Genomic DNA, 17677 nt, shown 5'->3' on the forward strand with positions numbered 1-17677 from the left:
GAAAGAACCAAAAGTAGGTTTAAAAATAATGCAACATAATAAGACTTTGTTATGTTATTTATAGTACCTAATCACACAAATTCATTTGTTTAGTAAACTAAAAATTTAATAAAATGTGCTAAAAAAATATGATTTTTATAGACCACATTTCTCAGACCGAAAAAATCAATATTGTAATAATTTATAAAATTTTGTGCTGGTCACACCGATGCCCTTGCGCGGCTGTCTTTTTGATTGACATTTCATTCAATAAATATAAAAACGTGCGTGCGAGACAGCCAGCGCGTAAATTGCGGCGTATTTGCGGGTTGAGGAGAGCATATTATTGTTCTGTGGAGCAGAGTCCCCACGTTGCACTAAGTGGCTCGTCTAATTAATTAGACCTCCGTGTGTGGATCATTGTTTCGTTCCTGTAGTCCCACGGTGAACGAACGGAGTTCATTTCACTCCGGCGCTGATGAAATCAACTATTAATCTAGAAGAAGTAGTGAATAAATTAGATCACTTTTCACCCCTAACAACCAGAATGCCTAACATCAAAGTGTTCAGTGGTAGTTCGCATCCGGACTTGGCGCAGAAGATCGTCGACCGTCTCGGAATCGATCTAGGCAAAGTGGTAACCAAGAAATTTAGCAACATGGAAACGTGTGTCGAGATTGGCGAATCAGTACGCGGGGAAGACGTTTACATCGTCCAAAGTGGCAGTGGTGAAATAAACGACAACTTAATGGAGTTGCTAATTATGATCAACGCTTGCAAGATAGCTTCCGCATCCCGCGTTACAGCGGTCATACCTTGTTTCCCGTACGCTAGGCAAGACAAAAAAGACAAGAGCAGAGCGCCTATTACAGCTAAACTCGTCGCTAACATTTTATCAGTGTCTGGCGCGGACCATATCATAACTATGGACCTTCACGCGTCGCAAATCCAAGGTTTCTTCGATATCCCTGTCGATAACCTTTTCGCTGAGCCGGCGGTGCTAAAGTGGATCAAAGAGAACATTCCAGATTGGAAAACTAGCATTGTCGTGTCCCCCGATGCTGGTGGTGCTAAACGAGTCACCTCCATTGCTGACAGGCTGAATGTTGAGTTTGCTCTTATCCATAAAGAAAGAAAAAAGGCAAATGAAGTTGCGTCTATGGTTTTAGTTGGTGATGTTAAAGATCGCACAGCAATTTTAGTTGATGACATGGCTGATACTTGTGGAACAATTTGTCATGCTGCAGAAAAACTAATCGAAGCTGGTGCTGTAAAAGTGTATGCAATATTAACTCATGGTATCTTCTCAGGACCAGCTATTTCAAGGATTAATAATGCATGCTTAGAAGCTGTAGTTGTAACTAACACTATACCTCAGGAAAGGCATATGCAGGATTGTCCTAAAATCCAGTGCATTGATGTATCAATGATGCTTGCTGAGGCTGTAAGGCGTACCCATAATGGCGAGTCTGTTTCGTACCTATTCTCTAATGTTCCATACTAGTAAATTATATTTTATGTAATTAGGTTATGGTCTCCGACTGTTTATCACTGCTTGAATGTTTTTGTCAATTGATAAAATTCACTAGTGGCATCTGAAGCAAATTATTAGCTATATATTAATGAATGTACATGATATTTGATACCAGTGATACATTTCAGTGGTTCTTTTTATATGTTGGAAACCTACTAATTTAATTTTAGGTGTAATTTTAGTTATAATCTCAATAAGTTAAGGCTAGCGTGTCCAGCTTGCATCAATACAATAAAAAGAGAACATTTTGTCTATGAATTTTTATATAAAAAGGAATATACTGTATTTTGATACAAAATTTCATGACATGTATCTAGGTGTTTTTATGTGTAGAATAGATCAAAACCCACACTATATATGTTATAGTAAGTACCTATTACAGTCAACATGCATTTAAATAAATTTTACTGCAGTTTGATTTTCTAAAGAATATATTATACAAAAACTTGTGATATTTAAAGAAAAATTGTATTTTTTTTACCTAAGTAAACACTTTACAATAGATCTGTTTTGGCATTATATTAGATGAAAACCCAGCTGTTTATGAAGTTGAATCTAAATGATCCATATTATTATGAACTTTTAAAAGACATGTTTCTGTTTATTTCCTTTTTTATCGTTATAAGTTACTTATTAAGATAAGAGAATTTCTTAAACATGCTTAAAATGCTTTTAATTAAGGCAATACATCTAAAAAAAAAGATTGTGGCCTTTATGAATGTTAAAAGTTGGCAGTAATTAAAAAAATATATACTTAGGTGCAGTATGATTGTTAAATTTTTTGACAGATCTTTGGTGTAACTTTTAGTAGATATTAGCTCATTGTTTAAAATTAACAAAATTTAATATTTTTAATTGAAATTTAGTGCCTCATTTGTAAATTAAATGTTTTGTTTCTAAATTACAACTTATGTATAATTGGTCCTTACACTAAGACATTAAAAAGTAACATCAAATCTTTGTGTTTTATTATTCTAAATTCAAACATTGTTACGAATTTCATAATGAATATAATTGAGGTTACTGATGTAGTCACAAAGTATTATTTTCAATCTAACAGCATTCCCAAAAAGTAAAAAAAAGCAGCCAAATTTATAACCTCACTTAAATTACCCTTTTACTAACTTTTACTCAGTGTCTTTTCATAGTTTTGCTTGGTATGTTAAAATAATCATAAAAGTAGGTTGGCATGTGGATAGTTCTTAATTTAAATTTTTGCTGTGATAATACATAATTTAAATTGTTTTTGATATTACATCATATGACAAGCTATCTGAGCAAGTTAAGATTTGACCTGAAGGTCAATTGACGCCGATGTTTGTTAGTGGGTGCGTCCGTTGCGGTATCAATGTAATGAAAACAATATAAGTGAGTAACTATAAAGCTTAGATAAAGCGAATTCTCTATAGCAATTTGCTAATAGCTAGATGTTCTATTTTTAGTGTGCGTGTATTTTATCACAATATATGCACACATAACGCTAGTAGTCTTGGTAACGATATAAATTTGACGGCCGACTGGCGCATTGGGCAGGGATCCCGCCTTCTGAGTCCAAGGCTGTGGGTTCGATTCCCACAACTTCGTGTTTGATGAACATGAATGTTTTCCAGTGTTTGGGTGTTTTTCTGTTTATTATAAATTTTTGTGTATAGTATTGATAAAAATATTCATCAGTCATCCTAGTACCCATAACAGAAGCTACGCTTTCTTTGGACCTAGATGGCGATGTGTTTATATAAGTCGATTTCGTTCGTTAAACAGTGTTGACTCCACTCGATACTTGGATGGGGTACCAACATTAGCTTTTTCTTTTGTTACCTAATTTCCCAGTCATGGTCACAAACACCGGATAGTAATCGTTACTTAAGCCTGCTAACCCGGATTGTAACCGCGTGATGACTCTAAGCTCAAAATTCATTGTGAACCTTAGTCGAACGTGCACGCGGCAAAAACTTTTTTTTTGTTACGGAACCCAATAGCTGTCTGTTTCTTGCTAACGCTGATGTTTTCTAGACATGAAAGATAATAAAGTTAGGTGTGCTCCTTAAGTTTCGTTTCACATACATGCAAGCTTTTATCCGATACAACGGCGCGAGGCCGAGTATTGACGAAACACATCTCTGTCCCTCGCGACTTGGTCCGCGTATTGGTCAATCTTAAATGTATATATTATATGAAAGAAAGAAAAATCGTCTTTATTGTCACACATTTGTGTCATAAATTTGTAAAAGAATAAAAAAAAAAGTGTGACAAAAGAGCTGGCTCAGTATAACTGCATACTGAAAAGCGCAGCACTGGTTATCCAGCCCCATTATCTTCGTCAATTCGTCTTAACAAAATAATATGTTGTCGCGGACTTTTTTTTAGAACTTATGAAGGGGAATAACTTTGTAATACATGATATTATCGAAACTGACCGTATACGCAGCGCACACAGCGGAAGCTCAAAAAAGAAAACAAAAACCCCGATTTTGAATCATTCTTCATTGACGCTATGCTCCTTTTGGTCTAATCGTTATAAAAAATATAGCCTTCCTCTATAAATGGGATGAACATTTTTGAAATAACGTTACTGAAATAATTTTTCAAATCGGACCAGAAGTTCCTGAGATTTTCGCTATCAGGTAAACAAACAAATAAATCTTTCAGCTTTAAATATTAGTATATTGACTATGTGCGCGTTTTTTAACATACCTACCTACCGATCTCAGGTAGCCTGGTTCGAAGAGAGAGCATTGAGCAATGCTTCGGATACAATATTATGTCGCTTCTCAAGGAAAATTCTAAAGTTTTGCTTGGAAATATTTTAAATCCTGGACCATAGGATACATTTCATCCCGAGAAAATATAGGGTACCCGAGTGGTTTTGAAAAACCCAAACAAACGCTAGATCGCGGGCATCAGCTAGTTACCAGTAACTAAACAAATAATAAACCACAAAATTATTCTTTTTATAATTAGTCGCGCATTTTTTATAACTTCTTATTTTTAGGTCTATTAAAATTAAACACTTTCAATCCGACCAAAATTCTAGTGTCTCAAATAAACGCTAATAAAATTTGGATCATCAATCAAACGTCGCTTCGGCCCGCGTCTGTTGTCTTGCTATCGCGATTAAAAATAGTCTCGCAAAATCAGAAGCATAGCAACCGCTCTATACCTAGATATTTACTGGACCAACATAGTGTTTGTGTCCTCTGTGTGTTAAATGACTCTGAGTGGATTAAACGGGATATAAATAAATAAATAAATTTACTACGACAACTTATACATCGCCATCTAGCTCCAAAGTAAGCGTAGCTTGTGTTATGGGTACTAAGAGGACTGATGAATATTTTTATGAATAATATACATTAATAGAATAGAATAAATATACATATAAACACCCAGACACTGAACATACATGCTCATCACACAAAACGTTTTCAAGTAGTGGGAATCGAACCCACGGCCTTGGACTCATAAAACAGGGTCGCTGCAAACTGCGCCAATCGGCCGTCTACAATTATTATCATATTACTTAAAGAAAAACATCGTGAGAAAACCTGCATGTTTGAGAGTTCTTCATAATGTTCTCAACGGTGTGTGAAGTCTAAACCGAACTGGGCCAGCCTTGTGGACGGCCTAAACTCTTCTATTTCTGGGAGGAGACCCGCGTGCTTTATAGAGTCAGAAATGTATTGATAATGATGATAAGGTCAACCAACGTATGCAATAATTACACTCATAGTTGCCACATCCCTCGATTATAGAACAGAGTACCAAGTGTATAAACGACTAAGACACCGGGAGTTTTCTTTGCATCGTTCGAGTCCATTGTAGTACTGCGGTGCATCGATAATGCAGTCGTATTTATATCAAAATACCCACACTCAATGTCATGAACTTAAATATCTGGCAAATATGAATTTATAGTTATCAAAAGTTGAATTATTTACCCACTTTATAAATTAACTGTAACATGTGATTTTCTACCTTGGTTTACTTATTGATCGCGTCAAAGTTTACTACGAAATAAATGGTATCGTAGCGCGCGACGCGACAGTAGTATTGAAGCGGTGACAGTTAGGACGTCGGCTTCACTTTCGGTGGGCCGAGTTCGAATCCCAGCACGACATCTAACTTTTATGAGTTATGTGCGTTTTAAGTAATTAACATATCACTTGCTTCAACGATGAAGGAAAATCGTGAAGAAACCTGCTTGCCTGACAGTTCTCCATAATGTTCTCGAAGGCGTGTGGAGGGCACCAATCCACACTGGGCCAGCGTGGTGGACTACGGCATAAACCTGTTCTCATTGTGGGAGAACCCTTGCCCTGTAGTGGGCCAGTAAAGGGTTTATGTGATGATGATGATGATGAAATGGTATCAAAAGAGGATAGTTGCAGTACTGTCTGATGGCACCTACTTAACTTTCACTTAGGATAGGCAATAATGATCATCGTTAAGCCTGAATTGTGTGCGAAATTAGTTACGTACTCTATGTAAAAAACAATCGTATCTCTGACGGTTTGTTTAGCAAAATTACGTTAACACGTTGACCTCCATCTATCTTTGTAATGAAAACAGCTGATAACGTATGAATAACGTCAGAAATTCAGAATAGGTACATAAGTGTATATAAACATAATAAAGTGAATTATATATCTCATAATCCCAGTATTTATATAAATGGAATTAGTGGGATCAACAGAGTCGAAAATGGCTGCTTTTGGTTTAGTTTGCATACAGTTGTGGATTAAAAAAAAATTAGTAGTCAAAGCTGAAAAAATCAGCCGACAAAAATTTTTTGAATGGGAATTTTTCTTGTTAATAGTTGATACAATGAGCAGAGGTTCTATCTGGGTGGAAATCAATGGCCTATTGATAGAGCGATACCTCGCAGAGCCAGTCCATCGATCTGATGCGTATTACGTATGGAGGCGTGAGTGATAAGACTCAAAGGCTACAGGCATTTGAGTCATAACACCCACGCTGCAAACTACGCCCTACGCATATACAGGCATGATATGCAATGCAGCTTGATGGCAAAAATAAGCATGGCAGATCTACTTCCATGGACACACTCTGTTCTGTAAGTCGGCGGTTCATCTTTGTCGAAAATGGACCTCCTCAACTGAATCGTGGTCCTATCTGAACGTAGTTCTACCTGAACTGACAATGAACAAACGTTGACAGCTCTGAAATTGAAGACGTGTATCGTGTATTTGTATATACGACCACGATTCAGTAGAGGAACTCCATTTTCGACAAAGATGAACCGCCAACTCTAGCACAGATGGGAAACGTTTGGAAAACTACGTGACATATTTTCGTCCCAAATACAGTACGATTCAAACGTAAATGCGCCCCTGTAGTTTGCGCGTCACGTTGCGCACCACACACATTTTAGGTGTCCGGTGTAACGGGGAGGGTAAGGCCGGGTTCCCACTATGCCGGACCGGCAGATCTCCCGGTCCGGTAAAATTGCCGGAAGGCCTAGTGGCGGTACAAATTGTATGAAGCTATTCACATGATCCCGAGTCTGGCTTTTTCGCCGAGCCCGGCATTTTTACCGAGCGTTTTGTCACTACAAAATGCCGGCAAAATCACCGGACCGGAATAATGTGAACCAGTTCGACCCGCGTTCCCCGCCCCGCCCCGCCCGTTCTCCCCGCACTTCATTCGGCTCGCATTTTCTGAGTAAAGTAGACGTGTAGCATGAGCGACATACAAATAGAAACTTTAATTACGCTTGTCCAAGAGAGACCTGTTCTGTGGGACAAGACCGAAGATGTCTATAAAGACAAAAACTTAAAGTTAGCAGCATGGCGTGAAGTATGTTTAATACTGAAACCAAACTTCGATGAACTGGAAGAAAAAGAAAGAAAACAGTACGGTGAGTTTTTTAAATATTTTTATTGATAAAAATGCATTCACAAATTTTAATTTATAGCTGCTGCCTGCCACGGAACGGAACCAATATCCGAAACAAAATAATTAGTAAATGCTGTTCGTATAGCATTGGCATTAGGGCCACCTCGAGTCGACCCATTTCGATCCACGGGTCTCGTTTCTTGTTCTTGTCCATTTTCTATATTTTGGTAACTTTCAAAATTTATACCGTCTTTTTCTCTAACAAAATTATGTAAGACTGTACAAGCTTTAATTACTTTAATTGCTGTGTCTACGTTCAGATCTATAGGCCGATGGAGTATTCGCCACTTATTTGCTAGAATACCAAAAGCGCACTCAACGTACCTTCGTGCTCGACTTAATCTATAGTTAAAAATCTTTTTATCATTATTCAAATGTGTACCTCCATATGGACGTAGGAGATTAGGTGTTAAAGCAAAGCCTTCATCGCCAACTAGTATAAACGGTAATTCCTCGTGCATGTTTGTATGAAGTGGTCGAGGCTTTGGTACATTTAAAGTACCATCATTGATTTTTTTCCAAAATATACTATCCTTTAATATAGTGGAATCGCATTCCTTGCCATACGAGCCCACACTGATAAAAATAAATCGGTACTCTGAATCGACAATTGCCATTAATACAAAAGAATAATATTCCTTGTAATTAAAGAACATAGAACCACTCTTGGCTGGCTTCAAAATTCTAATATGTTTGCCATCTACTGCTCCAATACAGTGAGGAAAGTTGGCTTTTCTTTCGAATCTTAAAGCGATGTCCTCCCATTCTCTCTCAGTATCAGGCAGCTTAAGAAAATCTGTCTGTAGGCTTTCCCAAATGACGTTGCTCATTTCTTTTATTATTTTACTTATTGTCGAAACGCCTACTCTGTATGAGTAATGTATTTCTTTGAATGAACATCCTGAAGCTAAATATCTGAAAAAAGTATATTTTGTTACTACATATTACATTATATGTCACCAATAAATAAATTCAATTCTGATATTTTTTTATTTATTTCAGGAAAACTGGTTTCAACTAAATGGAATAATATACGAGATTCATGGCTTAAGACGGTGAAAAAACAAAAAGATGAGTCTAAATCTGGATCTTCGGCCAAAAAGACACGAAATTATTTATATCACGAGCAATTAATGTTTTTGAAAAAGGTCTCCGAACCTCGACCGCCTCATGAGTCGGGTTCAAAAAAAGCAAGAACCGAGACTGAAGTAGGCATGGAATCAGATTTTCGTTCATCTTTAATTAAAGATAAAAGAACAATTGATAATAAAGAAGTAAATGAGAAGATGTCAAAGTTTTTGGATTCCAGAATGAACCCAGAAAAAGAAAACCATCATCTTTCTTTTTTCAAAGGCATTATACCAGTCTTGAACACTTTAACTATCGAAGAGACTTTAGAATTTCAAGCCAGCGTCCTGACAATGTTGCAAAAAATTAAAAGTAGGAATTATGAGAGAGAGAATTACGGACATTGGCGTCATTATAATCAGATGACCGGACCAGATCAGTATACTCGCTCTGGATACTACACACATCCTAATCAACAGGCGACACCTACGCAAGATCAACACTCTGGATACTCTACAACACCTATACCATCAACTTCTTCCCAAATTCCAGTGAATCCAGTTTCGCCAACAGCATCTACTCATTCCATATACTCCCAAGAGTCAGAATATTTAGATTTTGAAGGGTTTTAAATTTGAGTACAAATAAATACTTAAGTGACTAATTTGCATTTTTAATTAATAATTATTTATTGTCAAAAGAACACACACACACACTTTACCTTAAACAAATGGCCAATCTTTGTTCTGGGCAAATACATTCTCTAAAACTTGTATTTCGTACTCTTATGCCTGGTGAAAGTCGTCCCAGTAAATCGTCAAAAGTGGTTGTTGTCATTCGAAAATAATTGAAGAACTTTGATCCGTCACTTCTAAGTTCACCCATCAATGTTTCAAATGTCCCTAGTGTAAATCTTTCCCGTAAAATAGGATGTACCCAATACTTTCTTCTTTTATTTTGCCTTCTGTACCACCACCACCACAACACAACAATTTCGTCGTCCATTGTGGGCACAGGTCCAAATTCAACTGAGGTGCTTTAAATGTGAACACTCTGTCCGGTGTCCGGTTTCCGGCAGATCTGCCGGTCCGGCATAGTGGGAACCCGGCCTAACAGCGCACGTTTGCTAACTTCACGCAGACGCATTTAAGTTTGAATCGTACTGTACCTGTGACTGGAAAACATATTCAAGTGCCTGTCAGTTGACTTACACCTCTGAAACGTTCTCATTTACTATAGGCCTAATTGAAAAAAAAGGAAACTCTAATGCCCATTTTATCTAACGACGAACTAGGAAATGCCTAATTAAGTAACGCTTAATCTAAGGAGATTCTTAGCATACGTCAACCGTTCACCAATAGTTATTACCTAAATCGGATGCCTTGATTTAGTTAAAACGGGCATAATTGATCAAATCATGAATGTCTTGATATTCTTAGAAAACCAGAGGTATTTTATACAACTCCACAAGGCTGGAAGCTAAAGTGGCAATTGGCGCATTGGGCATAAAGTTTTAGAACCAGCGAAATGCTCTTTAGGTGCTGGAATGGTCACATCGCACCAATAAATGCAGCGTTAGTCAACACCCAACTAAGTTGACAGACAACATCAAGCATACACAATTTATATTCCCTTACCAATTGTTCACCTGCCAAAGCATGGTAACAGGGAATAGGAGAAGCTTACCCAAGTTGATAATTAGATATTATTTCACTCAGGCCCCAATGCTTGGGAGAGTTGATAAGAGTAAAACTGTGTTCTTTCTCCAGGTAGAAAAATGTCCTAGCTGCTCGGACAGGAGACAGCTAGCTCTGCTGACAAGGGATAAAATTGAAGTGTCCATCTGCCAAAGAGAGCAAAAGGGAGTATTTTTATTAACCCATGTTTATTACTTCTACTTGTGCACCAATGCTCGGAGAGTTAATAAAGCTGTGTAAGAAGATTTCCTTTCTGTGGAATGAAACATGTCTTTTGCCCAAGTTTGCCATCTATCTGCCTGGTCTGACAATAATTCCTATTAAAGAAAAGAATATAACAAAGTATAGAAGCAACATGAAAATAAAACACGAGTTTGTCTTACATAAGGTTTTATTACAAATTAGTGGGCGTGGGTGTGGTGAGCCTGGGCGGCCGCCTTCCTCATCTGCACGAGCACGTTACTCATCTCTTCACGCTTCCTCTTGGCGCGGATGTGGGTGCCGAGACGACGCTTCAGGAATTTCAGCGCACGCTTATCTTTCGACACCTGCAACACAGTATGAAATAATTAGCTTTCAATGGACCAATCAAACTGATTAAACGTTTTATAGCAACATGTTAATAATGATAGACTTAAACAATGGGATATTTTGATATACCTCTACAAGTTAGCCCTTAACTGCAGGCTATGATGTAAGATGAGGGCTAATATGTAAGCAGTATGCCAGTTATATTGAACCCCTAATCCATTCCTATGCAGTATCACACCGGAACAACAAGGATGTTTTGAAGTGATGTTCAAATTCCATAGTTTTGTGCCACCTGGGACTAACTTGAGAACTGCCTATTATTATATTGTCATAGGCTAGCGCGGAGAACAAATGGATGATGGTTTAAGATGCATGTAGCTTACTTTTCAGATTTTTTAAAAAAAATATTAACGTTGTTGAAAGATCTGTGGGTAACTTCTGGTTGGATAAAAAATCCAAACAGAGACTGCAATTTTCTTTAGACATACAAGTTTATCTTAAGTTTCCCAGCATCACTTTGTAAATATTTAATCACAATTTGTTGGAGAATACACAATTTCCACAACACTTTGTTAATCTCTAAGTTCATTTCCAATATAAATTTTCATTCTGCTACTTTACATAATATATCCCAAATCTGTCATCATAATATTATTGTCCTGCAACTGGGCACAGGTCACCCCAGCGGCTTTAGAGCATAGACCCACTATGCTGCTCCAATGCAGGTAGAGGACTCTAGCTATTAGCTACTAGTAGTAAACTGAATACATTTCAGATGTTAAACAATTATTTTGACAAGGTGGAGATATAAAAATGTTATATTATATACTAACGACAAACCAAAATTTTTTACTTTTAAAAATTAGACTAAATCTTTTTTTCAAATTACATTAACCTTCAAAGCAGAGCAAATCAATTAATATAGAAGCATAAGATTTTAAACAAATATATTATTAAAAGTGTGTTAAATTTCCATAAAATAATATATGAAAATAATAATGTAAAAACAAACCTTAAGCAATTCCATAACCCTCTTCTCATAGGGTGCATGGCCCACTACTTCACGAACCAAATCGCGAACAAACTTGGAGTGCTTGGTTTGTAGCTGTAATAGAAAAGAATTGAATATTGAAACAACAAGCAGAAACCAAAGTAATTGAGGGTGTCAAAATTCTCATGGTATGGAGATATACAACATAATTATGAATTCAGCATCCATTTGTGATGAGAACTCCTTTTAGAGGATGCACTTCAACCTTTCAAGACCTTCTAACAATCCTTAAATCTCAACCGAAATTCCCACTTAAAGAGCATGGTTGTAGCTTTAAGGTTGGAGGCACAGTAAACCTCTGGTTGTGGATGGGCCAATCCTGAGAGATTGATTAGCTTTCAAGACAAAAAGTCATATACACACCATGCAATACAATAAGCTAAATCTATGCTTTGTGAATGGATTCAGCAATAATTTAGTGTTGTTTAAGCAGATCTACAGTGTAATATGCATATAGAATGGTGCCTTGCCAAAATAAAGAACATCTTCTGATCTTTGCATAAACAAACAATAACCAAGCAATATTAGAATAAAAATGGCAGCTTCACAAATTAAAAATCAGAGGGAGTCAGAGGGTTGTGCCTTGGACCCTGTCTCTCTGCGATTATGATACTGATCAGATTTTTTTTTTTAACTGACATGTAAGTGTTATTAACCTAAAAGTAACATAAATAACACAAAATAAAACGCTTACACCCTTTAGCCTGGCTGGTCTGATTCTGATAGCTTTGTCCGTAATACCCTTTTTGCCAGCGGATATCTTTGTTGTTTTGTGGCCTTTTTTCAGACCCACGGCGATTTCAAACCGGGGCGCCATGCTGAAAAACACAAATAATCACCACTTTCAAATGAAATATCTTAATGTGAAGCACTTACGGATAAAAGATGCACTAATTTTATCACAAATAATTTAAAATATTAGGGGATTCAAGAAATAAATTTGAGTTTAAAAATGTTTTTACGTACTTTCCCGATTGACAATTTTAACGTGAAAGAACTATCGATTTGTCAAATTGAAATGACATTGAAAGACTTTGACACTGACAGTTGGCAGATAATTAAGAAAATTTAAGATCACTGTTATCAAATAAATATTATTTATGGGATCCGATTTGAAAACTTTTACGCTTTCATTACTTTTGAGAGGAATATAAATAGTGATTATAATATTATAGTCCTGCATCTTCAACTTTCAAAACCATAGAGATTAACACTGTTCAAAGCACTTCACTCCATACGCAAAATATAAGTTGTCACAATTGATTTTAATAAGTAAATTTCATAACTTAACGACAATGAAGGAGTTTCTAGGTGATTTGTCATCGTACTAACTCAGGTACTAGGTAGGGGTAACAACATTTTTCTGAGGGTCAGTGTTCAAGTGACTGCCCCATACTGAGAAACTGGATACACCTAACATGTTTGTGTACCTAGTGCACCAGTTTACAAGTATTTAAAATCGCTGTAATATTAGTATTTAATTCAAGAGTACTCCGTACGTAAAATTTGGAGCATCAGATCATGAAGGACAACTTGAATATCAGCTCAGATCTTTACCTACCTTAGTTAATCTGTGAAGTATGTTGTCAACAATGTCAAGTGTCAACTGTGTGTTGTCAATATGTCAATAATATAGTAAAATTGTAACGAAGTTTTGAGGTTGTTTTTCGTTTCAGTTCGTAATTTCTCATATCGAAATATACAGCAATTAGTGTAATATTGCTGGAAATGTGTCTTACATTTTATTTTAATTATTTATTTAAATTTTAACCTTTTGTAATTTTTAAGTATAACCTTAAAAAAGTTGGGTTTTGATTTAATTCAACAAAAATGGAAGTCGGTGCAGTGAAACAAGCATTTAATAATGAGGTAAACAATTACTATATTTTTTATAGTACCATATTAGTCCTAAATTCCTTTGTTAGCACATTCTAGTAAGGATCACAAGATCCTAGGTTCTGTTCCCAGGTAGGATTAGAAATGCATAGATATAAAGTTGCCTGTGCCCAGCTGTGTGACATTGATAGGTGGGCATGATAATTTTTGTTGTTATTTATTAATGTCAATATTAAATTGGTCGACCTCCCCTGCAGGGTCAATTCAGGAATTTGTAATTTATGAATTCCTCTGGTCTAGTGTCAGGCTTCGGCCCTGTCTAGTTACCACTGACAATGATGTACTGCCAAGCAATTTCGAGTTGATGAAGAGTACAAATTGATAAAGGGCTTCATATTACTGCCACAGCCTCAAAGTGGTTAAGCCTGCTACTAACTGAACTAGAATGCACCATCATATACCACCAGGTGAAATTGCATTCAAATGTGCTTCTAGACACATGAAAAAAAAAACTGTTTGATCATGCATTGTGCATTTTGTGCATGCAGGATCTAAGAGGTAATTTGGTTTTCCGTGTACCTGCAAAATGATTATTGGTTTTGGTAATTACAGATAATATTGCTCAAAAAGAATCTAAATCAAGCAAAAATACAAATAATACACAAGCTTACAAGGAGGGCAAAGACTTTGGTGGTAAAGGAAGTACCGGAATCCTTGAAAGAAAAATTAAAAAGGAAGGCAGAGTCTGCTGTTAAAGAAGTTTTGATTATAAAGGTATATAGATGTATGTATGTATGTATGTATGTATGTATGTATGCATGTATGTATGTATGCATGTATGTATGTATGTATGTATGCATGTATGTATGTATGCATGTATGTATGTATGTATGTATGTATGTATGTATGTATTGTTGGTTTGCCCTTCAATAACGCAGGAAATAGGGGAACCACTTTTTTTTGCATTGAGATTGTTTATGGGCTGGAGGATATGGAGTTAAATGAGCTATTTTTTCTTAAACTGGTGACATTAAAGTTTCCTATTGCATAGAGCAAAAGCTTTGGTATTAAATTTATTTTAGGTTTTTCAAAAAATTCCAGATTTTCAAAGTACTTACATAATCAACAAAATCAAAATACCAAGTGGGGACATGTAATAATTGCTTGATTCATGATTGATTTCATTTTAAGTTTAATATTTGTTTGATTTTCTATTACAGAAAATAAACACAAGAGACTTAGCACGGTTTATAGTGACGCATAGTGGAAAATTAAATGATTTTATAAACAAGCCAATAGTGGACAATGATAAGGCATGTGCTCGATTACTTCTTCACAAAGCTTTACAAGAGAAATATAAACACATCAGAGAAAAGTTCTCAGACATATCAATAAAAGACCTATTCATGTCAAGGCAAGAAAGAAGGAAGCTGAAGAAAGAAGCGAGAGAGAATCAGAAGAATAAAAAGAAAGGTAAAGATAAGAAAGGTAAAGCTGATGAAACTGTTAATGTTGAAGGAGAATGGGATGTTGAAATTGCTGATGACAAAAATACTACCCTAGATGGTGGCAACATGATGCCTGATGATGTATCAGAAAATGGTGAATCTTTTGACGGAAACAACGAATTAGATGATGAAAATGTTTCTACTGATGATGAAAACGACAATTCTGATGATGAAATTGAAGATGACGCTGGTGAAAAGGAAATTGATGATGGGTCGGAAGTAGAACAGTCAAGTAGTGAGAATAATGATTGCAAAGGGAGAGTTGAAAATAGTGTTATGGGTACACCTCTTGTTTATAATAAAAATAATAATGATATTGAAAGTAGTGGCGAAGAATCAAACGATATGGTTACAACGAAAAGTAAAATAGAATTATCTATAAAAGATATAAAGAGCAAGAACCTTTATTCTATAAAGGGAATTAAACAAAACATAGATTCCAATGATTTCGGGACAAACAAAAGTAAAACAGAACCTACATCACCACTCAAAAATGTATGTTCTAACAAGGCAGTTAATAAAGAAGATGATTTACTAATAAAAGTAAAAAATAGGAAGCTTGATAAAAAAGGTAATAGCAACAAAAATAAAAACCTTAAAAACAAACTTGAGAAAAGAAATTTCAACAAAGAAACTGATGATGCACCTAATAAAGTTACAAAAATGGTTGATCCGTTTTTTATTACATCAACAGGTGATAATTATATGTCGCTTGTTGAACCTAGGGAACCAGACGAAGTTAAAGAAGTTCATAAGCAAGGCAACAGACAGTATAGGAGAGCTGTTATGTTTGGTCATGTTCCTAAAAGAAAACCGCAGAGAAACTTTGAACCCAGACATATCAATTTTAATAAAAATAATAATTCAGAAATTGATAGTTCAAATTATAACAAAAAGAATTTAAACCAAAATCACAGGAATATTGATGATAAGAAGGGGTTCAATAGACAATTTGATAGAGGGAATCCTAAAGATGTCCCTGTTGTCCCTGAAAAATTGCATCCATCATGGGAGGCGAAGAAAAAGCAATCTGGTATTTTACCATTTCAAGGTAAAAAGATTGTGTTTGATGAAAGCTAATGAATGTAAATTAAAATTAATTTAATATGTTATTTGTTTTTTTTTTAAACGACATATTGGGAGACGAGAACAGATATTATTTTAATCAAGATGATGGAATTGTTTTTTTTCTACACAAAGTTTGACCAAAGCCGCGATAGCCCAGGGGGTAGGATTTCGACTTCGTTTTCCAGGGGCTGAGCTCGATTCCCACCTCTAACTTTTCTAAGTTATGTACGTTTTAAGTACTGGTAGACTTCACGCAGCTTTGGGAACGTTATGAAATCTCTCGCGCATGGAGGTTTCCCTACGATATTTTCTGCACCGTTAAAGTAAGGCATTTTTAAATTGCTTAAATTAAAAACGCCATTAACTCCGAAAAGTTAGAGATCGAACACTGTCACCCCGAAAGAGAGGCAGAAGGTAGGTACCGTTAGGCTTATCGAAATGTACCTTTAAAGACTTTGATTATATAACGTGTGAATGAAAACCGAAATAATACTTTATAGGCTTTTGAGGTAATTTATGTATTTTCTCCGAGACTTATCTGTGAAACTGATAACCACTGCCATAATTTTTACTGAAAGAAATCAGAAACATCAAATCATGTGACTCCTGTCATTTAATATTAAGTACGCGTCGCGTAGCGTAGGTACTATGTCCGTGTCGGTTTTTTATCTTCAATAGGGTTGCCACAAGTACTTAGAAAAATTTGAATTCGTTTATCGTTATTATATGTTTATAGGGTGATTCCTAATGAAATATACTTATGCTACTTTCAACGTTATTTCGTAATTCTGTTACTCGTTGTATTATTGGCACAGTAAAATATGTAGGTACATGCTAGTTTAGGTTTACAGTAGTGTGGTCAACAATGAAGTGATTACCGTTATTAATATGTTGATCAAGCGGTGTGTAGTGAACCCGCGTAATATAATTAATAGCGGATGACCGCGTGTACGAGAAATCACGAATTTCACCTGCGCTTAGTTATTATTAGCTAGCTGTTGCCCGCATTCTTCGTCCGGGTTTTATTTGTTTGTTTGTTTGTTTTCCTGTTTTGTTTGTTTACCTGGGATGAAAAGTAGCACATGGTACACTCCGTCCTTTCAATTAACTATGCCAATAATTAAACGAACCCCCACCTTTCAATATAGTCAGTGGCGTGCACTGAATTTCTTACCAGGGTATGCATAAGGCAGGAAAATAGCATAAAATGGCAATAATCCTCCTCCTATACGAGTTATATATCAATTTAGGGGTAAGCAGTGTTTTTAAGCATGTATGAAGTGCACGCCACTGCATATAGTGCACTGCAAAAACAATTGATTTATAAATACGGACATTTGTCAGGGTGCAACTCAAGTGTTTAAAGTAGGTACGAATTCGATAAGTCGCATATGCAAGTGGCATTCGCAGTTTAGCTGCGGGGATGTTACATTGCACCCGGTCCGCCGCGCCGCGTATGTACTTGACAACGCCACAACTGTTCGCGAAC

General features: G+C 36.1%; 5 protein-coding genes across 5 annotated transcripts; 3 read left to right on the forward strand and 2 right to left on the reverse strand.

Annotated features, from left to right (window-relative positions):
• The first annotated feature begins 242 nt into the window (after window positions 1-242).
• Window positions 243-2460, forward strand: LOC120632708 (ribose-phosphate pyrophosphokinase 2). Its single transcript, XM_039902682.1, has one exon. The coding sequence runs from the start codon at window positions 458-460 to the stop codon at window positions 1481-1483; it is 1026 nt and encodes a 341-aa protein (XP_039758616.1). The 5' UTR covers window positions 243-457; the 3' UTR covers window positions 1484-2460.
• Window positions 2461-6937: 4477 nt separating this feature from the next.
• Window positions 6938-9161, forward strand: LOC120632754. The gene is made up of 2 exons (XM_039902744.1): window positions 6938-7391; window positions 8432-9161. Exons 1-2 carry the CDS (start codon window positions 7214-7216, stop codon window positions 9127-9129), a joined length of 876 nt encoding a protein of 291 aa, XP_039758678.1. The 5' UTR covers window positions 6938-7213; the 3' UTR covers window positions 9130-9161.
• LOC120632753 (protein ALP1-like) lies at window positions 7393-9602 on the reverse strand. The gene is made up of 2 exons (XM_039902743.1): window positions 9219-9602; window positions 7393-8344 (listed from the first exon to the last, which is right to left on the reverse strand). Exons 1-2 carry the CDS (start codon window positions 9500-9502, stop codon window positions 7438-7440), a joined length of 1191 nt encoding a protein of 396 aa, XP_039758677.1. The 5' UTR covers window positions 9503-9602; the 3' UTR covers window positions 7393-7437.
• Window positions 9603-10567: 965 nt separating this feature from the next.
• On the reverse strand, window positions 10568-12879 carry LOC120632811 (60S ribosomal protein L36). The gene is made up of 4 exons (XM_039902826.1): window positions 12743-12879; window positions 12471-12594; window positions 11738-11830; window positions 10568-10742 (listed from the first exon to the last, which is right to left on the reverse strand). Exons 2-4 carry the CDS (start codon window positions 12591-12593, stop codon window positions 10596-10598), a joined length of 363 nt encoding a protein of 120 aa, XP_039758760.1. The 5' UTR covers window position 12594; window positions 12743-12879; the 3' UTR covers window positions 10568-10595.
• Window positions 12880-13394: 515 nt separating this feature from the next.
• LOC120632785 (suppressor of Mek1) lies at window positions 13395-16232 on the forward strand. Its single transcript, XM_039902794.1, has 3 exons — window positions 13395-13645; window positions 14225-14386; window positions 14833-16232. The coding sequence occupies exons 1-3, from the start codon at window positions 13607-13609 to the stop codon at window positions 16198-16200; spliced, it is 1569 nt and encodes a 522-aa protein (XP_039758728.1). The 5' UTR covers window positions 13395-13606; the 3' UTR covers window positions 16201-16232.
• The last annotated feature ends 1445 nt before the right edge of the window (window positions 16233-17677 follow it).

The sequence above is a fragment of the Pararge aegeria genome, chromosome 20 (assembly GCF_905163445.1).
Source record: "Pararge aegeria chromosome 20, ilParAegt1.1, whole genome shotgun sequence".
Taxonomy (NCBI): domain Eukaryota; kingdom Metazoa; phylum Arthropoda; class Insecta; order Lepidoptera; family Nymphalidae; genus Pararge; species Pararge aegeria.